We start from the raw sequence: 25,593 nt of genomic DNA, 5'->3' as shown, positions 1-25,593 counted from the left end.
ATTTCCCTGCTAAGTTTTCTTCCTCCTCCTTAATCTACCACTGATGGATTTCATGCATCTCCCTTAGGTCTTCTCCTTTGATTCAAATGTATAAAACAAGCTGGAAAGCTGTCATGCTCTGGAGCATTTGAGGTCCTGCTCCTCAGCATATGTCATCAGTTAGGCTCAAATAAGTTTCTTACATTGACACGTATTTAGGAAGTAAAAGTACCATAGTCATCCAGCAATCAATCAGTGCCAATTCAACTAGGAATAATTTTTGACTAATAAGCTTAAATATTTTTAAAAAACGAACGGGAGGACTTAGTTCTTTTTCATGCTTTTACAGAATTATAAAATATGCTCAAGCAGATTCTCCATCATGGAATTTCAAATAGTCTTAAAAATATACTCTTAACTATATGATAGGCAATGAAATAATTCCTTGCCTGTGAACAGTTTTCAAAATATGTAGTGGACATTTAAAATTTTTGCCAACAGGAATCTCTTCTCCCTCCTTTCGTAAGAGAATCCACACCTCTCCACTCTCTAACTTTACTCCCTGTGTGCAGACAGGCATTAAGAGCTAGGTTTGGTTATGATTAGTTGGAAGTGGTCAGGTGGTAGCATGTAAGTTAGCTAAATAAAAATCAACCCAGATATCTTTGCTGAAACTACAAGGAAGAAGTCTCTTTTCCCTCACTGAGTTTTTAAAGCCCTAAGAATGTTAATCTGGCGATGTCAGCAGCCTTCCTGTGGCTGCAGGGAAGAGTCTTATTGGGAGGAGAGAGGAAGCAGAGAAAAGCAGATCTGAATGATCTGAGGAGACCAAGTCTTGACAGAGGCCAAGTCCAAGGATTTTTAGCTGGATTTTAAGTCACATATACATGTGAACTTTTAATTACAAAGTAAATCTATTTCCTTTTGCACTTAAACCAACTGAGTTAGGTCTTCCTTACTTGCTATCAAGTCTTGACTAATATTCGTAAGAAAGAGGAAGGTTATCTTTTTTGCAGTTGTTACATTTTTGGTAGTTGTTTTCATTGCTAATTAGTAGTACTTGATGTCCTTACCAAAAGAACAAAAAACACAAATGCTTTCTGGTACCTAAGCAATTTTCATCAAAGAATGTATAACTTGGTGTGCTAAAGACCGATTAGACAGATAAGGCCTGTTACCCTCCTGGAATACACAATCTGCAGTTCAGACTGTTAAACTATTGATTCTGAGTTATAGCAATATAATTATTACACAGAAAGTATTCATTTCCAGACATCTTTAAATTTTATGTTCTGCCTGAGGTTCTCAAAATGAGTATTTTCTAAATCAAAATTTAACACAAATCATTATTATCGTACTAAATTTCTGTTCTCCAAGAAATGAATTTCTTGTGGTAATCTAGATACATGACACAATTTTATTTTGGAGACTTTTAAGAACAACATAAAATAAAACTGTCAAAACAGTGGTTTTCAAAAATGATTTTAGCAGTGAAGGTCTTGGTTTAAACGAGTTTTCACTGAAATCAATACATAAAATGATAGGTAACATTTTATTAGCTTGTAATATATTTACTTATACAAGTCATACAAAAAGCACCCGCAGCCCTGACCAGGCAGCTCAGTTGGTAACAACTTCATCCCAATATGCCAAGGTGGTGGCTTCAGTCTCTGGCCAGGGCACGTACTCATAACCTGTATGTATGTCTTCACTTGTGGGTTATACAATTATCATAGTCAAGAAAAAAGAAGTTAATTCATTAATCACAAATTCTACATATTGATGAGTGTCTTGGATTTATTTCCAGATTAAAATATAATTTACTCTTTTAATTTCTTTTCCCTTAAATCTTTCTTTGTGATAACAGGATTCATATTTGAGAATACAACTTTTTCAGAGTTCTGGCTACTAAAGTAAGACATTAATGAAGATTTGACATACTGAAAGAAGTAGGAGAAAGCTGTCATTTCTCACCTTTGGAGTAATATGAATACTTTTTAAGAATGAAGGTATAGCCCTGGCTGGTGTATATCAGTGGACTGAGTGTGGGCTGCAAACCAAAGAGTCACTGGTTCCATTCCCAGTCAGAGCACATGCCTGGGTTGTGGGCCAGGTCCCGGGTAGGGACCACATGAGAGGCAACCACACGTTTATATTTCTCTCCCTCTCTATCTCCTTCCCTTCCCCTCCCTCTAAAAATTATATAAATAAAATCTTAAAACATATATTTTAAAAAAGAATGAAGGTATATTAAATTTCTTGAGGGCTTATTTTTTAGAATTCTAGTTACTCCTACCTGTATCCCACTATTTGTCATCTGTCAACAGGGAAGCCAGAACAAAAGATACCAAGGTCCTAAGCTGGATTCCCACACTGGACAGAATTCCAAGCCCAGTGGTTCTGGCAAAATTATTTATATATTATACTTATAGACTTTTTCATCGCAAAGACAAAAATCACGAATTAAAGCACTGTCCTAAAATGACAATAAATTACGCTCAAGTATTCACGATTTTAGTCAATTACGATTCCAAACGCCAACTACTAAAAGGAGAACCGGGTGCACTCCACTCACCGGGAAAGACTACAGGAAACGGGCATTTCTGCACTCCAGTCGATCGGTCCGTTTTCTGCCTTCTGGACGCCGGATATTGCACCAGAAGGCTTTCCAGTAATTATTTTATACCTTGGGAGAAATAAAGGCAGAATAAAATAAGCAGTTAATTACTGTGTAGCCTGTCAGTGGGCTTTGCGAAAGTATTTCCTCAGGTGCACCTACAATTATCTACTAGATGAAACTTTGTGACTGATGTTCACAGGATCCATAAAACAACCAAAATACTTTGAATCTGACTGACTGAAGTAGGATAGTAGTTGTACGATTACTTTATGTATGCCATAATTAATTTTCATTTGGGATCTCAGAGTGCCATACAACACCATCTTGAAGTTCACAACAAAAATATTAATTTTTTCATCTGAAAAAATCGAGCAAACACAAAAAAGTTATGTTACAGAATGTCTCTAGACCATTAAAAAAAGCATCTAAAACCCATTTACCCATATTATCCAAAGGCACAGTCAATTGGACTATGAAATTCCGGGAGAATGAACAATAGCATCCTTAAAAAAAAAATCCCACTAGATAGGACAGTATCTGAAGGGTTTGTTGCATGTTGAAAAAAAATATATACAAATTGAAATATGTGTTTACCAAAATTAAAAGTCAAATTTAATTTGATTCTTGATGGAGGTGATAAAAATAAAGATGAACTGATGAAAGGGCTGATGGGGAAGCAAAGAATACTATAATGATATATAGCACGCTGGTGAAAACAACCTTTTAGGTTCCAACTTCTATAAACAAAACATGAAAGTAGAAGAGAAATGAGAGCCTCATGCCTTCAAGAATACTTTATCCACGCCCTGGCTGGTGTGGCTCAGTGGACTGAGCACTGGCCCATGAACCAACCAATGGGCTGTGGGTTCCATTCCCAGTCAGGGCACATGCCTGGGTTGCAAGCTGGATCCCCAGTTGAGGGTACATGAGAGGCAACCACACACTGATATTTCTCTTCCTCACTTTCTCCCTCCCTTCCTCTCCCTCTAGAAATAAATTAAAAAAGAGAATACTTTATCCAAATAAAAATGTAAACATAATACAGCAGGATCATGTATAAGTTAATAGATTATTTCTGACATAATTGTTTTTTATTTAATATCTACATAAATGTGCTCTGAGCATATCAATGTATCCCCCCCCCCCCAAATCAGTACATGGCTTTTACTGCATCTTTAAAATATCACAGTTAAGTTGGAGGAATCATTTGGCATCTTGCTGTTTCTATGTCGCTTCACTACTGAGATCTCATTCATCAGCCTGTTGAACTGTTCCTTTTTCAGAAACATTGATACTGTCCCCAAATTTTCTGATATATTTGTTTTAAACTGTGTGGCTTGCTGAATCACAGCACCTGAATTTGGTACAAGTTCAATGTTGTTTCCTTCAAGAATCAAGTTGTCTTTTGGGGCTGGAGATACTGAACAAGCAACATCTGACCTCACTCAAACCCTGCAGATGTATTTTTTGTCTAAGGAATTTTTATTTAAAAAATTGTTTTTAGATTTCATTTACTTTTTGAAAGGAGGGAAGGGAGAGAGAAAGAGAGAGAGAAACATCAATGTGTGGTTGCCTCTAACGTGCCCCTGACTAGGGACTTGGCCCCAAACGCAGGTGTGTGCCCTGACTGGGAATCGAACTGGTGACCCTTTGGTTCACAGGATGGATGCTCCATTTACTGAGCCATACCAGTCAGGGTGCATGCAAAGTTTTTATTTCAACAAGAGAACCACTCTCCTGAATAACGACACTGATGGGGAAAGTGAGCTACACAGGCCTCCTCATGTAACAGTAGCCCAGTCCAACACCCTGTTCATGCTCTGTACGTGACTGCAGATGCTGCAAACAGAAGCCAGTTCCTTTCTATTTCCCCACGATCTGTTAACCCAGATGCTCTTCTCTTTCTTTCCAAGAGGACTGAAGACCCTCCCCGGGGTGCCTCTGGGGCTCCTCACACTAACTGTGGACATTTTCTGGGACGTTGGCAGTGTGACAGCTGAGAATGGTTTTTATCCTCACAGGAGATTAGATAAGGCAAAGAGAGTACAATATATTCTTGACAAAATGTAGAACCAGTAAAACTGAAATGGACTGCTTACTCTTTCCTCAGCAGATGCAGTCAGAATTTCTGCCTTAAAAGGTTTTTCGGGAAAGAAAGAAATTAATGTGAAAAATAAGTTGCATTCACACGAGAAGGATCTGATTGTAGAGGAATAAGCAGAAATATGTGAGATTAGTGTAAGAAAAAACAAAGAAATAGAAGGAATGACAGAATTCCAAAAGGGAATGCTGACAAATTCTTGAAAAAGCTTAACTAATTTTGATAAGATGCATATGTAAACACATTTATAACAAGTAAATGAGGTGTAAAGAGATCAATACTGCTATAAGGTGAGATAAATGCATCATTCATTGGTAATTATTATTACTTTCGTAACTCTGAACATTTATTAGCATCAGTGTTCATAAGAGTTGAGTTACTGTGAAAATAAAGAAATTCTCTTGTTTATTTGCTCACACAGACAAATCATCAGGAATTCCTAGCTGCTTATGTGTTATATGTTTCCTTTATAGGGAGTATCATACTTTCACTTAATCCATTTTTAGGACAGCAAGAACTGCTGACATTTCTTTTAAATGTATCAGTGACAATAAAAGCATGGTTAACTGTTAGGCACAATTTATGTTTAAAGATGAAACACAAACTGACTCTCAGACTTCACTAACGAAGAGAGGTATGTATGAAGGGCACTGCTGTAACGCAGGCTCAAGATGATGCTATACCAAATCATTAATATAGTAATGGATATCTTTTTCCATTATGAGGGGGACCCCAAAACACAGAATTTACTTATAAAAATTGTGTATTTATTCTTACATGTTTAAACTTCATGTCACCTTCAAAGTACTCTCCATTTGATGTAATACACCTAATTATTAAGACAGTTTTTCCACTGCTCAAAACAATTTCTGAACTCATTGATTTTGATGCCTTTTAGTGCCTCTGCCATTTTGATATTTTACCTCTTCCACATAGGCAAAATATTTCCTTCTGAGGACTCTTTTCATCCAGGGGAAAAAAAAGTCACCAGGGGCATGATCGAGTGTATAAGGAGGATGGCATAGGGGTCATGCTATTTTTGATTAAAAACTTTTGAACGCTCATTGCGGTGCCTGCAGGCATGCTTGTAAATCACCCATCATGAAGTGGGCGAACACACTCAAAAAGAGTTTTCAAAAACAAACTCAATGAAGCTGGAACATGGCCTCTTGTAACAGTGCCAGCTAGAACACTGCTATGGATGGGCTCCTAGAATACTCACCTGGTGGGGGAAGCCTGTACTACAAGGGGCCTGTTCTCCAGAAGATAAGAGGTCTGCCCAGAAAAAAGGCAGCCATTGTTAATGTAACAAGAATGGTCTGTGCAACACTGACGTAACCTGGCAGCCAAGGAGAGTGGACTGGAATGCACACATGTGCAGGACAACTTCACTGTGCTGGTCAGTGGGGGTAGTAGAAGCTGTTGAACAAGCATGTGTACTATGTGGCCATAACAGTCAAAATGACTGAGTGAGTAGGGCAATGAATCTGCATCAGATTTTGTGTTCAGCTTGAACATTCCTTCATGGAAACTATTCCAATGATTCAGAAGGTTGTGGCTACAGGCAATTTGCTGATTGACAGCTTCATCGCAACAATGTACCAGCTCAACATCACATCTCATGCAGAGCTTTTTGGTGAAACATCAAATCACCCAGGTGACTCAACTACCTTACAGCCCAGATTTGGTGCCCTGCAACTTCTGGCTGTTCCCAAAACTTAAATCAGCTTAGAAGGGGAAGAGATTTCAGACTGGATGAGAATCAGGAGAATACAACAGGGCAGCTGAAGGTGTCTACTTTGAAGGGGACTGAGGCATCATTGTTCTAAGTATAATGTTTCTTGTACCTTGTATACTGTTCAATAAATGTCTCTATTTTTCATAGTACATGGCTGCATACCTTCTGGACAGACCTCACACTTCTGGTTTTTTTAGATCACCCCCCATATGTTGTCTTTGCTGAAAAATATTCAGCTACCCAGGTTTTAGCAAGTCATTGTATCAGCTAACTTAGTTTTTCTTCCTCAAATCAACAAAAACAAAAATATGCTTTTCCCTTAATTTTTTCAGATAAGATTAAATAAAAGATTGTATTTTTACAGTTGTGAGTATGAAGTCATGTTTGCTTGTAAAAGGCAGCATCAAATATGTAATGGTTGGAGACAATATTAAGACCTAAAGAATGGTTTGACACATTAGGCTGTCAGTGAGTTACTGTCCCAAAGAATTCACTAACTAAACAGCATCCATTACCTCAGTTGTACGTGTGCATGGTTTGGCTGTTTCTCATGAATCCAGTTCATTTACTAATATCTTTTAAAATAAAAAGGTGTGTAGCCAATATATGAATGAATTTCATAATAAACTTTACATCTAAAAATCTCTTTCCTCCATTACTTGGTTTACAACAGTGATTTTATACAGTAATTATTTCCTAATAATTATGGCATTTATATAAAGACATACTAGTAAAATGTACTCAGTCTTTGGACTGAAACTGCAACACTAGAAAAAAATTAATATTACATTATATTTTTGAAATGGTAAAAGGTGTCAAATCAATTCAGGGTAAGAACTATATTTCTTTTAGATCTGGTAATGATTCAATTATTCCACATACTATTATTTTTTTCTTTAGTTATATAAAAGAATAATCCAATTAAGTATACAAAGACTAATAAATAATGTGCTGAAATAAAACCCAGAAAGCAGTATATTTTTAATGATGAACCAAAGACTTGATGTCGTTTATATTTTGTATATAAGATATTTAAACACATTATGACAAGCTATGTCTATACATTTTTATAAGGCTGTGTTCTTATTTAAAACCAAATAGCTTAAAATATAGAAATGATAAGGTTAATCAATTTGCATTAGTGTATACCTCTAACATTTGATGGCACAATATAAGATAGATACATTTAAAAAATCATTTCTAATTTTAGATGGAGAGATCACTTACATCACTTCCTTATTCCTACGTGGCCCTTCAAATGGTCTAAATGGCAGTGACCCAGTGGCTGCATGGTAAAAAGTTACCCCAATGCTCCAAAGGTCAACTGTTGCTCCGTATTTCTTCTGATGATCCTTTCTGAGCACTGCCCTCTCATACATATCAGGATGCTTAAAAAAAGAAAAAAGAAAAAGAAAACTACTATCTTGTGTTCTATGGTACTACATTATGCAAAAACAGATATTCAATAATGCCTAGCAAATCTACTATATTTTGCTAATAATTTATAATTTCCAATCTGAAAGCACTATTTCATGTCTTCCTCTCCTCACACTTCCAACACTACCTCATCTGATGCTCAATTTTGATGACTTCACTTTATACTGCAATGAGGAAACGGAAGCAGTCTGAGGATCAACTCTCCCTTGTACCTTTTTACCATATACCAACACACACAAACATGTGTCCATATTCCAGGCTAACTCTCCAGTTACAATGGAACTGCTTTTAGGATAGCTATACCACCTGTATTGTGAAGCCCATATCCACCTGTATATTGTCTCACCAATTCTTCAATCACACCTTTTATTTTATGCATCAATTTCCCTCTCTATTGGATCATTCCTTTCAGCTTATATAAATGCTTTAATTATCTCCCTAAAAAACCTTGTATTTATTCCACAATTCCTTCTAGCTTATCACTCAGTTCTCTGTTTCCCATTAAATCAAAACCTCTCAAAATAGCTGTCCACACTTATAATTGTCTTATTTCCTCATCTTCCATTCAGGCCCATGACAGTAAATATTATCTGTTCTCTAACTCCCCAAATTATCTCTGTCCTGAGCTCTGGATTCATGTATCCCACCGTTGTCTTGAATATCTAAAAGGTTGTTCAAGCCTAACATCCAAAACAGATTCTTGGTCTTCCCCTCAAATCTGTTTCCTTCTAAGCTTTATCCTCTAAGTAAACAGTACCACCATCTACCAGCTGCTCACACCCCAAACCTATCAGACAGCCTTGATTCCTTTCCCTCATCCCTCTCATGTAATCCATCAGAGTAATCCATCCAGTCATATGGGTTGTGAGATGATAATTAAATTTTCTAGAATTCAGAGAACTGGCCTGACTGGGTTCACCTGGGAATCTAGTGATCCAGAGAAGTAGCTGGTCTGATGTTAAACACATGTCCTTCAGCACAGAAGGCACCATATTACACTGTGGAGAACAAAAGGGTCTTACAGGACATGCTTAGGCAGCTTACAGATCTAGACTGAAATTCTGATGGACTTTTAGCTCTGCAAAGGACCACCAGGGATCACACATGCTTAGCCGCCTGCCATTTGACTCTGTGGAAGTTATGCACTGGGGCTTGAAGATTCTTGGGAGGTAAAGCTACAAGAGTGTACTCTGGACCAAAGTAATCACCCAACAATCCCAAACCAAAACAAGCTTTATGACTTTGTGATATTTTGCTATGTTCCAAGGGACTGGGAACCAATGCAGGTGACATTGCTGGAAGGGTACTTCTAAAAGATACAGGCTATGAGTCTTGACTCCTAAAGGGTCACTATCCCTGGATTTTTTTAGACTCTTGGGAAATATTTTAATGAAAAATCAAAGATGGTGGTAAACATGAGGAGTCTGAAGTGAATGTCCAAACATATGCCTAAAAAGTTGTGTGTGGCCAGAGTGGTTTTACTGGTTCTGTAGTATAACACATATAGTAACTACCTCCCAGAGAAGTGCTAGCTTGACCCTTGACCTAGCAGCTGGTACCTAGTGTATAAACAATACTGTGAATAGGGCAAGAGAATGTAGACATGCCTGATATCTTCTGGAACATAAAGCTGCCAACCTAGAAAAGGAGATACAGCAATTCTAGGAGACAAAAGTTAGGGGGCACCTCTTCAAAAGGTGCAACAAACTGGTATAGCTGGAAGGCATTCCCTAGGGAGTGAGTGACAGTGACTTGAAATACATCCTGGTCTGACATGTGTGCCTATGGGCTCTCTCATCAACGTGCTACTGGGCATGGGCCTCTGTATCTCGAATAGGACTGTAAGAAAAAAGGCTACAGTGAAGTTCCCAGATTACAGAATTAAGATATCCATCACATTAAAAATGGTGGAAGAAAAACTGTTGGGTGTTTTCTTTGAGTATATATACAAAGAGGAGAAGATTTAACCCCTGGCCTGGGAATTCCAAAAGAGAAGCCTTCATTTAAATATGTAAGAATTTCTAAATTATTGAGCCTCAGGCTATTATTTATGTCATTTTAGAGCTTCTGGTACACGGTATGTGAAAACAAGGCTGTGCATAATCTGAAATAGGCAAAAAAACTAGAGTAAAATTTCAGCCTAGAATACAGCATGGATTCAGACTTCATATAGTTAATGTTCTGTTCTTTCCACTTTAAGTCTGTTAGAAGCAAAAGCTAAACTGTGGTCCTCGGAGAATACATGAAAAGTCAATACTTGGTAATGGAAAATCAGCCTCGAGAAAGCTGATACAGGGCTGCTGTTTGTTTGTTCTGGTCTTTACAGTAACTGGGAAGGGCTACAGGTACTTAGTGGGCAGACACCAGAGATGAGAAACATCCTGCCCAATATGGGGCAGTTCTGAAAAACAGGCTTCTCACATCCTGCATGACTTTTGAATATCCTGCCAGACACCTGTGCAGATGAGAAGCCTGTTTATAATGATCTAAATCCACTTTACACATAATATAGTACTTTGTGGCTGCAAGAACGTACCTATGAGTAAATCTACTTCAGTTAAAAACTACAAAGAATTATTCACTTTTTAAAATCACGTCAGTGACACAACCACCATTTATGATGTGTGACTAGTACAACATGCAAGTCGTCACTGCACTTGCACTGGTAATGGTATTATATATAGGCGCCAGCTTCTGATAATTTGTTTGGCACTGAAGTGGTTTTTGAACTGCCATATATTAAATACCTATAATTTTATTATAAATATTTTCCTTTATATTATTTTTAAGATATTATGCTATTCTTTTAATTAGGTATGCAGGTTGACTATATTATCTAAGAACTGCATATCTTTCAAGATACTAAAAGAAGATTGCAAAACACAGGGTTGACCACACAGGACCGAAACTACTAGCCTGCACAATCTACCTGGCCTCTGCTGACTTCTCCAATTCCAACTCCTACCACCTGCCCCTTCACTCACTAAGTTCCAGCCAAACTGCCATCCTTTCTGTTCCTCGAACATCCAGGGTCATACCTGTTCTAAGGCCTTTGCAGTTGCTGTTCCCCCTGATTATAATGCTCTTCTCCCAAATCTCTGGCTTGCTTCTTTTTACCATTTAACTGTCATTTCATTTAGGATTGAAAAGGCTCTCTTAGCTATCTTTCTCCTGCTAATTATTTTTATCTTATTACTCTATTGTTTTCTCACCACTTCAATTATCTGAATTTATCCTACTTACCTGTTTATATACTTTGTAACTATTTTCTCCACTAGAATAAGGGTTCCGTAAGAGCAGGAATTATGTCTGGTATATAGTAGGCACTCCATAAATATCTGCTAAATAACTATGATCTATTTTAGATGCTCTTGTTAAAAGATTATCAAAATATAACTACAAATTGGGGTTATATGTTGATAGAAGAATGATTTAAGACACCTTAATTCATACCAGACTTATAATAATCTGAATAAAAACTATAGGGTTGGCTAGACTTTTATTCCTATAATATCACAACAGCAGAATCTGAATGAAAAGTCTCAGAATCTAAGCCTTTTAAGACAAAATTCAGAGCCATGAATGATTAGTGATAACTACAATACATATTATAAACTTCCTGATGTGTTAAGTATACTTTAAGGATATTTCCTTAAAAAAACAAAAATAAAAGTTTTTTTCTTTTCTTTTTAAAAAAGATTTTATTTATTTTTAGAGAGAAGGAGAGGGGGAAAGAAAGAGAGGAAAAGAAACACTGATGTGACAGAGAAACAATCATTAGTTGCCTTTTGCATGTGCCCAGTATGAGGACTGAACCCACAACCTGGGCATGGCTTCAACAGGGGACCATTTGCTTCATGCGACAACACCCAACCAAGCCACACTGGTCAGGGCAAGAGTATTTTCTTAAGTGTTCAAATGTTAACTCTGCACAAACCCACTTATATAAACCATTTCAACCACATAGCTTTTCTAGCTTTCTGAAAGAATTTCATGTTAGATCTTTTCAAAGGCATTTCATTTTTTATGTGTGTTTCTAAAAATGGTCCTCTGTCTTTCAATAACTAGTGTCCCTGAATAGAATCTTCTGTTTCGGAATTCTAATGAATTTTGCTCCACAGGGAACATGATTATAACAAGCTTATAATATAGTAGCTATTCTGATCTAAAAAAGGGAGCCTTAACCACCTAGATGCTTCTGGAATGAACAGCTTTTTCTTTTACTATAGATCCATAGCATTAGTAACACTAAAGAATTTAGGAGTGTTAGAAAACCTATAAAAATTTTTAACCAGAAAAATGGCAAACCCCTTAGAAACAAATGTCTATTAATAATTCCCTCATTATACCCCATATTCATTAGAATAGAAAATTTAATCTTTGTTATAAAAATAGGTACCTAAAATTTATGGTTAACTGGAGGACCAATTACCCATATTTACAATATATCCAGTTTCTTTAGATAACATTATTAGTTATGTATGACTTACCAAATATTCTTCTGTGCCATATAAAGAAACAAACTGCTCATCATCTTCTAATTCTCTAGCTGCACCAAAATCTGTGAGTTTGTACACAGACTGTCCGTCTTCCCCTATAACACGCATGATATTTCCTGGCTTGATGTCACGGTGCACTATACCATTCTCTCGGAGATGATTCATTCCACCCACTTCAACAATAAATATAAAACAAAGAAAATAATAATGTAGGTGTCCATCTGTGTATGTCAAATTCACTGATGTAATTCATTCGTATTCACTCAATGTAAGTTTTTCCATAAGTTAGCCCCAAGTCATTTTAATCAAAGAACAGATGCTACCAATATTTTGTATTTCATGTTTAAGCCATAAAACGCTTTAGAATAAGGATCAATATGATTTATGGAAGAGTGCAATCTCCCTTAAGTACTACCAAGAAAACAGTAAAAAGTCTTAAGCATATGACTTCCTGAATTACTGCTGGTTACATGCATGTAGGCAATTTGCCTAAATTTATGAATAAAGATTCCCTGCACAGCAAAAGAAACCCTCAACAAAACAAAAAGGCAACCAACACAATAGGAGAAAATATTTGCAAACAATACCTCCAATGAGGGGCTGTCACCCAAAATATATAAAGAACTCATAAAACTCAACAACCAAAAAACAATCACAATCTGAATGAAAAATGGGCAGAGGACCTGAACACTTTTCTCAAGAAGGCACACAAATGGCCAACAGATCTATAAAAGATGCTTAATTTCACTAGCTATAAGGGAATGCAAATCAAAACCACAATGAGATGCCACCTCACACCTGTCAGAATGGCTATCGTCAGTAAGACAAGAAATGACGAGTATTATAAAGGATGTGGAGAAAAGGGAACCTTCACACACTGCTTGTGGGAATGTAAATTAGTACAGCCACTATGGAAAACAGTATAAACGTTCCTCAAAAAATTAAGAACAGAGCTACCTTATGACTCAGCAATCCCTCTGCTGGGTATGTACCCCCAAAATTTGAAAACACTTATTCATAAAGATATATGTACCCCTATGTTCATTCCAGCATTATTCTCCATAGTTAAGGCATAAAAACAACCCATGTCCTTTGACAGATGATGCAATAAAGAAGCAGTGATACATACGAGGTCTGTCCGGAAGGTATCCAGCCTTCCGGGCTGGATGTAAGAACAAATATGAAAAATAGAGACACTGAAGACACAAGATACAAGAAATATTGTACACAGGACAGTGACGCCTAAGTCCTCTTCAAAGGAGGCACCTTGGGACTTCACACAGTTCTCCCAATCAGCATTAGTTGCCCTGTAGTACTCTCCTAAATCTCATCCACAGTCTGAAATCTCTTCCCCTTCCCAGGTGATTTTACTTTTGGGAAAAGCCAGACGTTGCAGGGCCCCAAATCTGGGCTGTAGGGTAGTTGAGTTACCTGGGTGACTTGATGTTTCACCAAAAAGCTCTGCACGAGATGCGATGCTGAGCTGGTGCATTGTTGTGATGAAGCTGTCAATTAGCTAGTTGCCTATAGCTGCAGCCTTCTGAATTGCAGAGGAATGATTCCTTAATGAGGAATCATGAAGGAATGTTCAAGCTGAACACAAAATCTGATGCAGATTCATTGCCCTACTCACTCAGTCATTTTGACTGTTATGGCCACATAGTACACATGCTTGTTCAACAGCTTCTTCTACGCCCACTGACCAGCACAGTGAAGTTGTCCTGCACATGTGTGCATTCCAGTCCACTCTCCTTGGCTGCCAGGTTACATCAGTGTCATACAAACAGTTTCTGTTTTATTAACAATGGTTGGACTTTTTCTGGACAGACCTCATATAAACAATGAAATGTTACTCAGACATAAAAAAAAATGATGAAATACTGCAATTTGTTACAACATGGATGGATCTTGAGAGTACCATGCTAAGTGAAATAAGATGGAAAAGGACAAGAGCAGTAAGATTTCACTTATAGGTGGGATATAAACCAGAAATTAATGTACAAACTTATAAACACAGAAAACGGAAGGGTGGTTACCAAAGGGGAAGGGAAGTAAAGAAAGGATGCAGAGGGTTAAGAGGGTCAAATATATGGTGACAAATGGAGACTAGACTGGGTGGTAAGCACACCAGCAATACACAGATGATGGCCTACAGAATTGTACAGCTGAAACCTATTTAATGTTATTAATGAGTTATCCCAATAAATTAAATAAAAACAAGAGAACAGAGATTCCTAAGAATGATACTGATCTTTCACTAGTTTCACATTTCTTTAGCTTGAGGAAAAAATCCCACAAGAAAGTAAACTGGACTCATTACATAAAATAGTAAAAAGGTAATAGAAAGAGGCACAGAGTACCACACTTGTATCCACATAAATATATTTCTCATATGCTTTTCGGAAAAAGTCATTTTCCTTTTTTTTTAAGGGTAAAGGTGGCTACACTGCTGAAATTTTATCCTCACCTAAATGGTCTCCATGCTGCTTTCAGTGTCAAGTTGAAGAGTTCCTACTAACCTTACACCTTCTTTATTGCTGGGCTTTTCCCATTGCTCAAATATTGTTTCATTCCTTTCCAAGAAGCTATTATTCCTTTTGATTGCCATATTCTTGTTTTTAAAAAAAATAATAGCTTTATTGAGATAAAATTCACACATCATAAAATTCATCCTTTTGAGGTATATAATTCAATAGCTTTTTAATATAGTCACAGTCACATTGTACAACCATCACCACTAGTTCTACAACATTTTCATTATGACAAAAAACAATCCCAAAACCGTTAGAAGTCATTCCTCAACTCTGCCCTGCCTTCAAACCCCTGGCAACCACTAATGCTTTCTGTCTCTACAGATTTGCCTGTTTGGACATTCCACATAAACAAAATCGTATAAATATTATGGCCTACTGTGTCTGGCTTCTTTCATTTAGCATAATTTTTCAAGGTGCATCATACTACAGCATGTATCTCCATTGCATTTCCTTTCAGCAACAAATATTCCATTGAATGGATATACCACATTTTGTTTATCTAGTCATCAGTTGGTAGATACTTGGGCTGTTTCCATTTTTTGACTATTATGAAAGCTGGTGTACAAGTTTTTGTGTGGGAATATTTAAAATTTTTTATGTAAATACCTAGCAATGGAACTGTTAAGTCACATGGTAATTCTATGTTCAGCCTTTCCAGGAACTGCTGGACAGTTCCATTTTACAATCCCACCAGCAGTTTGTGAGGGTCCCAATTTCTCAACATCCTCACCAGCACTTGTTTTATGTTGTTTTTCCGGTTTTAGCCATCTTAGTGGTTTTGAAGTGGTATCTCTTTGTTGTTTTGATTTTCATTTCCGTAATGACTAGTAGTCTTTAGCATCTTTCGTGTGCTTATCTGCCTTTTGTATATCACCTTTAGAAAAATGTCTATCAAATCTTTCACCCATTATTAAATTAGATGATTTGACTTTTTATTGGTAAGCTGTCAGGATAAAAACTACTTATCAGATAAATAATTTGCAAATATTTTCTCTTGATAAAGTCTAGTTTATCTATTTTTTCCTTTTTATACTGTGTTTTTGGCATCATATCTACAAAAGCATGGCATAAAGGTCTTCAATTCTGAATGCAAAAAAACTACTTTTAAAAATTCTTAGGTCATTAAATTATATAAACAAATATACATAAAATCATATAAATTAATAAACATACCCACATCTCGCAAAACAATTAAAAATTCAGACTCTGGTAGTCCGTAGGCATTAGAGGGCTCTTCTAAAACAGTGTATAAGCTTCCGCATGGACAAAACTCCATAATAAGTACTTTATGTCTTGTTGTTGTCTGGAAAAAATAAATCACTGGGATTCAATATAAAAAATAAGTTATTATATGACCGCTCAATCTGGTTTCATTTAAATGTGGGATTTGCTATAATGATGAAAGTACTTTGAACTGCTTTACCTGGGATTTATTAAATATTTGTTGACTGTGCACATAAATCTAATCACAGTGAAAGCTGGCTAAATCTGAATTAGTAAATTATTGCCAGAATATTAGAATAGTTCTTTAAGATTTTTAATTTCTAATACATAACAGTACATTAAGGACATTAGCTCTTCTACAAAATCTCTTAAAGCACTTGAAGTTTTTCTCATGAAGAATGCTTTTACCTCAAGGACTGAAGTTCTAGACCTGGAAACAAACAGCTGGCAGGATTACCGAGTGGTTCCTCTTGGAACAAGTTTAGTCTGTTCATTTGCATCTGAGCTGCTGACTTGTTTTAAGCCTTTATTTCATTTTTAAAAAAGATTTTACATATTTATGTTTTTGGACAGAAGGGAAGGAAGGGAGATGAGAGAGAGAAGCACCAATGTGCGGCTGCCTCCTGTGCACCCCCTACTGGGAACCTGGCCAGAAACCCAGGCATGTGCCCTGACTGGGAATTGAACCAGTGACCCTTTGGTTCGCAGGCCAGTGCTCAATCCATTGAGCCACACCACCCAGGGCTGAACCTTGATTTTAACATACCATGAGCTGTAAGGTACACCAATTTTAACAACAGCTTTATAGGAAAAATTTTTTTACCTAATTACATATACACATTGATTATAAAATACATGTTATTTCAGAAACTTGAAAATGTAAAAATGAGTCTTAAAATTCAGTATTCATCTTCAATTTTTAATCATTTATTTTATAATTTTTTACATATCTCCAGAACACTTTTTTAAAAAAAAATTTTCTTTATTTATTTTTAGAAAGAGGGGATGGGAAGGAGAAAGTGGGAGAGAAACATCAATATGTGGTTGCCTCTCATGTGTCCCTGACTGGGGACCTGGCCTGCAACCCAGGCATGTGCCCTGACTGGGAATCGAACCAGCAACCCTTTGCTTCACAGGCCCGTGCTCAATCCACTGAGCTACACCAGCCAGGGGTCCAAAACACTTTTATAAAATATTTTTAATTTCTCTAGTACTGAGTAGTTGTGACAGAAATAGTTTTATTTATTCATGATAAATCACAGTTGACATACAATATTTAGTTCAGCTGTACAACTCAGTGATTAGACTTTACATAACTTATGAAGTGATAACCCGGATAAATCTAGTACCCATCTGACACAATACATAGTTACTACAGTATTACTGACCATATTCCCTATGCTGTACTTTACATCCCCATGACTATTCTGTAACTATACTTCTTAATCCCTTCATGTCTTTTTAGCCATTTCCCCAACTGTCCTCTCAACTGTCAAATGTCAAAATGTTCTCTAAATCATGAGAGAAAGAATTTTAAAAGGAAAAAACCTTGTTTTTAATAATGAATACATGCTGATTGTTGACAATCTAGGACATATCTATAATTCTAGCACCCAGAATCATTATATTGTGTATTTTCTTTCAGTCTTTTATCCATGTAATCACATTATAGATGCCTAACACTATTTCTGTACCATACTGTATATACCAAGATCATACTACCCTACCCAGGTGGCTCAGCTGGTTGAAGCATTGTCCTGTACACCAGAAGGGTATGGGTTCGATCCCGTCGGGGTGTGCACAGGAGGCAACCAACTGATGCTTCTGTCACACTGATGTTTCTCTCTCTCTCGATCTCTCTCTCTCCCCCCGCCCCCTTCCACTCCCTAAAATCAAGAAACATACTCCTAGGTGATGATTTTTTTTAAACTTAAAAAAAAGATTTTCTTTATTTATTTTTAGAGAGAGGGGAAAGGAGGGAGAAAGAGAGGGAGAGAAACATCAGTGTATGGTTGCCTCTCACATGGCCCCCACTGGGGGTCTGGCCTGTAACCCAGCCATGTGCCCTGACTCAGAATCAAACTGGCTGCCCTTTGGTTCACAGCCTGTGCTCAATCCATTGAGCTATACCAGCCAGGCCTAGGTGAGGATTTAAAAAATAAAAAAAATATCATACTGTACTGTATATGTATTTTAGTTCTGATTTTCTAACATAACTATACATAAACATGTTCCCAGGTGATTAAAATCCTAGTAAATATCTTTTTCTTCATTACTTAACTACAGTGTAGAAAGTAATTAATTGTACCAGGAAGAGGTCTGGTCTTTGCCCTTGGCTACTTACTTGGCCTCTGGAATCTCCTGTCTGCCACAAGTTGTCTTTGTCTGGGAACTTTGGCCATATGACGGCCTAACAACATGATTTCTGGTGGGTTTTAGATCATGCATACCCATTCCAACTTCCAGAGGAAATGGAGAATAAAGGTATTAGCCTGGACCTCTGGGCTAATGGGACCTGCATGGTGAGCTGGAGAGAAAAGCACACCATGCAGGCAGAATGTGACTGAGCCCCAGTAAAAATTCTGGATATAAAGGTTAAGGTGAGCTTCCAAAGTTGGCAATATTCTGTGCATACTGTTAATTCCAGGTGCTAATATGTTCTGAGGACAAGGAAGATTCATGTTTGAACCCCTCCTATATACCACCCTATGGGTGGGTCTCTTTGGCTAGTTCTAATTTGTATTCTTTTGCTATATAAAACTTTAAGTACAGTGCTTTCCTGAGTTGAGTCATTCAACAGCAACAAATGATCAAATCTGAGGATAGCCATGGGAAGCCCTGAATTTGTAGCCAGCTGGTCTGAAGTACAGGTGGTTCTGCAGACTCCGGACCTTACAGCCCATGTCTGAATGAGCACAGTCGTGTGGGCACTGTTCTCACTGACTGCAGTTTGCCAAACTCCTTTCAGCTGGTGTCTGAGTCTTGGACAGACTTGGTAGTCTGGAGGCATATGTTCTTAACCTTGAGTGTAGCTAACTCTGGGTAACTATCCATCACACCTTCTAACCTATTTAACCATTTAAAAAATTATAAACAGGGCAGCAATGAAAATCTTTGTGCACAAAACTGTAATTTATATTTCTAATTACTTTAAAAAAGTAATCACTAACTTTTTTTGATTCCATGATCATTTATTTCCATTGTTACAGCTATTCAACAATCTTTCAGTATAGAATACTTAATTGTATGAGCTCTAATTTTCACCATTAAAAAAACCCAATATATAAATCATTGTTAGAGTATTTCTCCTAAATTATAAAACTACAATATACACGACAAGATTAACTAAAACTTGACTACTTACCTCCTCTTCAATAGCAAATAATTTGACAATATTTTTGTGATTTAGTTTTTTTAACACTTCAAATTCTCTCATTTGAACATCTACTGGACGAAGGAAGCTTATGTTATTAAATACTTTGATAGCAAACAAGTCACCAGTTTTCTAAAAAAAAAAGAGAGAGAAACGTTTACTTATTTGTGATTTTACAAAGCTGATAAAAAGGTACCGTTATAACTAGCTATAGAAGAATCCGAGGCATAGATACATGAAACGGACTGACGGCTGTAAGAGGGGCAGGGAGGTGGGGCTGGTTGAAGGAAGGTGAAGGGATTAGCCCAAGAGCCTGTGAGTATGACTCCTGAACACAGACAGTGCTGTGGGGACTGCCCAGGGGAGGGGGGGCAAAGGGAGAAAATCGGGACAACTGTAACAGCATAAACAACACCGCCACAACTAACTACAACAAACCTGAATATTTTTAAGCATAGGTAATTTATACTAGGGCTCCTGACGTTTTTAAAAGCTGAAATAAATCAATCAGCTGTTCAAAATTTCTTTCAAATTGTATGCTTTGGAATGTAGGAAAGACTATTTTCTTTTATATTAAAGCTTCCATTATGATATATGTGGCAAAGATAGGTATTTACGTGTCAACAAATAAGAGCTCTATTAGTACCAAATGTGAAAGTACACTTTAGATAAGAAATAGAAAGTGGAACTCACAAGAGTTTCTCTAGGGCTTAATAATTTTAAGGTAATCAAACTAGGAAAAGGGAAACTGAAAACAAAGTCCGCATGTGGAATTTTTTGTAAGAATCTTAAAGTAATGCACTTACCTTTTAAGAAATATTCCCTAGCTGCCACAATGTGTATCTGTGTACGTGCGTGTGGAAGGAGGGCTTGGAGAGTGAGGTTAAAGCAGACCGTCCTCACTGGACTGCACCACCGCTGCCGGGGGCTAGCTTTCTGCAACCTCACCTATGACTAGGGAAGGCTGTTGCTTCCCGGAGCATCTCTAGAAGATCAAAGATGTCCTTTTCATGCCTATGCGGCACCCCACTCACATTCTCATGGCATACTGTAGAAGATCGCACACAGAATTACAATGCACAGCTCCAGGTGGGAGGGAATCTTGGAGGTACAAAATGCATGCTGAATTTCAGGTAAACATTGCATTCTCAAATTCTTCATGTTAACCTTACTTTAAGGCTTTCTTCCAGATGCTCCACCTCCTTCCACTCATTCTAATCTGCAAGCCTCTCCTTGGTGGTCAGTCCACATTCTTTAATATTACTTTCCCCATAAGTGAAGGCTGAACTTCCCTGGAGCAAGTGGAAAGATCATTTCCCCTTTGACTCTGGGGTTCAGGTACCTGCTGCCTAAAGGTACTTCACTGCTGTCTCTGTTGAGCCCTCTGTGCTCTTCCCGCTTTGAAGCCCTCTCTCTGCAGCTTTCTACACAGATTCTTCACTTACGGCCACCACCCCCTCCCCGCACCTCAGAACCTCATGGTTTTCCTCTTAGAGCTGTGGAACTCCTTCACAGTCTTACTCTTCAAGGTCACTTTTTGGAGACCACCATCTATGTTCTGTGGTGTGATGATGCCTCCTGCTTTCCCTCCTCCCACCAAATACATATAAGTATATTTTTCCCAAAGGAAAAAGGGCCACTGATCATTTTCAGGCAATACGAAAGCTGAACAACTGAAATACAGGTAGGTCAATTTGACTGTTTTTCTATTTGTTCAGCCAGGGTAAGCACATTACCAAAACTACACTATCCAACGAAGCAGTGATTTTCAACCTTTTTCATCTCACTGGACACAAAAACTAGTTGCTAAAATTCTGCAGCACACCGAAAACACATTTTTGGCTGATCTGACAAAAAAACAGGTATAATTTTGATTCATTCACACCAGACGGCTATCCTGTTGGCTGTTGTCATTTTTATTTGACAGTCTAAGGGAGAAGAGGTCAGTGCCCCTGACTAAATAGTCAGCTATTGCATGTTTTAAAAATTCTTGCAGCACAATGGTTCAAAATCACAGCAACAGAGAGACCTTTCTTGAGGATACTTCTCTCAAACTTAGTCTAGGTTAGGTGAGTCCTAACAGAGGCCCGAGCAGGGAAAATAATACAATGTTGCAACGTGCCCATTATGATCAAGGCCAGTATTTTCTAAATTTTTGTAGTCTACATTATACCTGTTAGATTACTGGAATACGTGTGAGAATAAACAATTTCCCCTTTATTCAACTGCATACATCATTCACTCTTCCTAAGTCAAAACATATGTGAATGTTTACATATCTACATGTACATGTATACATTAAATTCTCATTTAAAATTATCAATGGTTCTGTGACTTTAAGTGAAACAATGTATAATCAATCAATTTTACCATAGGCTAATTGTTATAAACAGTTAAGTAAATTCCTGTAGCATCTCATCAACAATGAAATGCGGTGACCTTGAACTAAAACCACATTATTTGAGAACTTATTGTCTACACGTGTGCAGAATGTGTGCAGATCAACACATCCTTCCTATAACTCTCTTCCCTTTAACTTATCTATGGCTATCACACACATATATACCCATCCATATACATTAGTGGCTAAAGGCAACCTGATGAAAAAGAGAAAGATTACGAAGGCAATATAGCTTGAATAATAAATAGTATAATTCAGGGACCTGATCATTCTAAGCAATGACATGAAAGAGTTTAGCTACAATAATATGGTTAAAATCCTTAAAAATTATTAAGGGCAGGCAGAATTTTGGGGGGGATAGTCCTAAATCCCTGAAATTGATGTCACTGAAAACAAAGATGGTTTCTTAAAACACATCTCTGGGAAGATTATTAGGGACTGAACACTAAACTGGCTCTTAGCAATCTTTTAAATCAATTCTTATGTCTCTCAAATCCTTATTTTAGGCTTTCAAACTATATCGGATAAAATACATGTTTGTTTCCTTTGAAGAACTTCAGGTTGTCTTAGGTTAGTCTAATCTGTCCTCATTCATTCATTCTTTCGTCCAGCATTTACAGACTGCGTACCATAAGTTTAGAAACTTACATGAAGGACACTGAGTATCTAATCTAAGAAAGGAAAGAGGACTGGAATATAAAAAAATTTTTTCTAGTGCCAAGAAGTCTCTATCACTTGATCAGTTTCCCATTTATGTCCCTTCCAATGCCACCTTGCTACTAATCCCAGAATTCTTTGTGGGCAGGAAATGCACATTATTTGTATTTATAGTCACTAGGTCCACCATAGTGTCTGACAAATCAAGCAGTTATTAAAGTTGGTTAAGTTAATGTGGCTCAAAGGAAGACAGTCAAGTGTGTTCTCAACACTAAATCCCACGTTGCCACTTGTTTTCTCTTTTTGGCACAAGGCATAGAACAAAAATAATTCCTAGAGCAGAAATATCTACAATTGGTCACAAAGGATTTCATCAAGGAACCAGAGACCACAATGAACTTGACTGAGAACCCAGTACCTGTGGACAAGTCTGGAATCACAGGGAAAAAAGGTAAGTGTCCCTATGCCACTTCTGATTTATTCTCCATGAGCCATAAGGGCTGTTTTTAGTCACATTCTCTCCCCAGGAGAGGAAACAGCTCCTCCAATACGAGTGCTTATCTCACAGTCACTGATAGAACTGACTGATCATCTCACAGCTACAGGAAGATAGGAGGAAACTCCTCCATACTAAAATGTTTAAAGCTCCTGTTTCTAAAAATAAGAATTTAGGAGGCTCTAAACAGCATTTACTCAAAACACATTCATAGTGGTGAAAAATTAATTGATGATTATTTGTACTATGAAAGGATTTTAAACTCCATTATTCTTCTAGCTTCTTTCTCAGAACAGAAACTTTAATGACCTTAAATGTCTTCCTTTTAAATTATTTTAATTATCTTTAATTTAATTCTTGAATATAGAATCTGACACAAAGGTTTTTTTGGCTCTAGAAGTGCCTCTGGGACTAGCCCTTTTATTTGATTCTCACTTCCACTAACAACTTCTAATTACTTCATCATATAAAGAAAGATAGACCCTTTTAAACCTGGGCTCCTTGTTGGTAATCTCATTTTACTATAATCTGTCTTGTTTTACTGGGAAGCATGAAGCCTTTGTACAGCATATTAGAAGGTGCATGGGTTCCCCTCCAAACTAAAGATCTGCCTCCCCCGAATACCCCCATTCCATATACCCGCTACACTGCACTTCTGTTAGCGAGATCACTCACAAGCAATCGTTGGAGGGATAGGATGGGGAAAGAATCAAAAGGCACAACACAACTTCCTTAGTCCCTTTTTTCAACCAAACTTCCGTTCTTCTCTGTCACCACTGAGTACATAGCACTGCCTCTGACATAAGCTATACCTTTAAAAGACCACAAAAATAGATACTCTTTAGAGAGTATATAAAAACCAGAAAGTCCCATATTTTACTGCAAGTGTGCTTCCCAGAAGAGTACATATAAAATGACCAGAAGAGTACACATAAAATGATTAAGAGCCTTCAGTTTTCTCTGTACCAACCTTGTGTCTTCCACGAAAGACATTTGCAGTAGCTCCTTGGCCTAAAATGTCCGATAAAAGCCACAGATGATTAGAAGTGCTCTGCATCTCGGCTTGGTCAGGTGATCCTCTTTGTTAAACTAAGAGAAAAGAAAAAAAATATGCATGTTTGTTTTAAGGGACTAATACATTTTAATAACCAATGTTAACTACTTTTAGTCTCAACTAAGATCTATTTTTTTATACCTAAATGGAGGTATATGAAAAGTCCAAAGTAGAAAAAAATCTAAGTTTCCAGCTATATCAAATGCTGTGTGGACTCTGAATAACATTAAACAAAGACACCTTATATATTCAATTTACTTTACTTATCAGAAGGCTGAAAAAATCTATTTCCCTCCTAATTTTATCTTTGTCAATGACAGTGATACTGGCCACCTTTTCAAATGTTTTGAAAAATTAATCAAAGATGAGTTATGTTTAAAGTGTTTCAGAATACAGTAATACCTGGCTGGTGGTAGTGGAGAAGGCGCACCGAGGGAGGGGACTGAAGGCAACATTGATTTTCTCTCCCTCTCTCTTCCCTTCCCGCTTAAGAATACAGTAATAATGTAGACTATAACAGAATATAGTAAAAATTATTTTGTTTCCTTCAAGGGCAGGGCAACGCTAATGAAAACAACCACCGCTGCCACTGCATAACACTTCCCGTAAAACTTAAAATTTCATCTACACAGAGCCTGACAGTCACAATGGAAAGGTGCAAAATTATTATTTCTGAAAGGTTACTAATACTTCTGAATTAATTTAAGGACAGTTTCTTCAACCTCCAACTATATATATATATAAACATGCCTAATGTATATTACTAAGTCTTAAAAATAAGCAAGGGGAAGCTACGCATGCATTGGGGCAGGAAGTATATGGAAAAATCTCTGTTCCTTCTGCTGTTTTGCTGAGAACTTAAAATTGCTCCAAAAAGTGAAGTCTTTTTTTTTTTTTTTAAACCATCATTTCACCTTGGCTGCTGTAGCTTAGTGGATTGAGCGCGGGCCTGCAAACTAGAGTATTGCAGTTCGATTCCCAGTCAGGGCACATGCCTGGGATGCAGGCCAGTTCCCAGCAGGGGACACAGGAGAGGCAATCATACATTAATATTTCTCTCCCTCTCTTCCCCTCTAAAGATAAATAAATTTAAAAAAAAAGCACCACCTCATTTGATACTGCCCTATAACACTGAAAAGCTATATAATACTAAACATATTTGAGCTCTATGCTGGGATGAAAATGAGATATGCTAAATAGCATAAATACTAGTCTCATCAAGCCACCTTAAACCTGCTGTAGTGTCAGATCAAAACAGAGCTTAATATTCCTCTGTAATAAGTTAGAATGACTAGGTTGTCAGTGATGAATTAATGACCAGCAATACACCAAGCAGAATCAGGAATTTAAAGAATGGCCAGGGGTCTAAATTTCAGCAATACTTGATATACTAAGATATATTTACGTAATTTTACCAGCCATCTAATTCAGATAAGAGAATTCATACAGCAATAAAAATAAGATTTTCTTTTCACAAATA

General features: G+C 37.2%; 1 protein-coding gene across 1 annotated transcript in view; it reads right to left on the bottom strand.

The window, feature by feature from the left end:
• TBK1 (TANK binding kinase 1) overlaps positions 1–25,593 on the bottom strand; it is a 51,719-nt gene that overhangs the window by 24,537 nt on the left and 1,589 nt on the right. Inside the window, exons 2-7 of the mRNA XM_037140313.2 lie at positions 24,030–24,148; positions 19,497–19,637; positions 16,082–16,211; positions 12,366–12,547; positions 7,666–7,826; positions 2,555–2,665 (exon numbers count right to left, since the gene is read on the bottom strand). Of these exons, the coding sequence (XP_036996208.2) occupies positions 2,555–2,665; positions 7,666–7,826; positions 12,366–12,547; positions 16,082–16,211; positions 19,497–19,637; positions 24,030–24,116 (812 nt within the window). The 5' untranslated portion in view covers positions 24,117–24,148. The remainder of the gene's footprint in view (positions 1–2,554; positions 2,666–7,665; positions 7,827–12,365; positions 12,548–16,081; positions 16,212–19,496; positions 19,638–24,029; positions 24,149–25,593) is intronic.

This window comes from Artibeus jamaicensis, unplaced genomic scaffold, assembly GCF_021234435.1.
Source record: "Artibeus jamaicensis isolate MK-2021 breed Jamaican fruit bat unplaced genomic scaffold, CSHL_Jam_final contig_233, whole genome shotgun sequence".
Lineage (NCBI taxonomy): Eukaryota > Metazoa > Chordata > Mammalia > Chiroptera > Phyllostomidae > Artibeus > Artibeus jamaicensis.
Note: the sequence above shows the minus strand (reverse complement) of the source record. Positions and strands in the feature narration are given on the sequence as shown.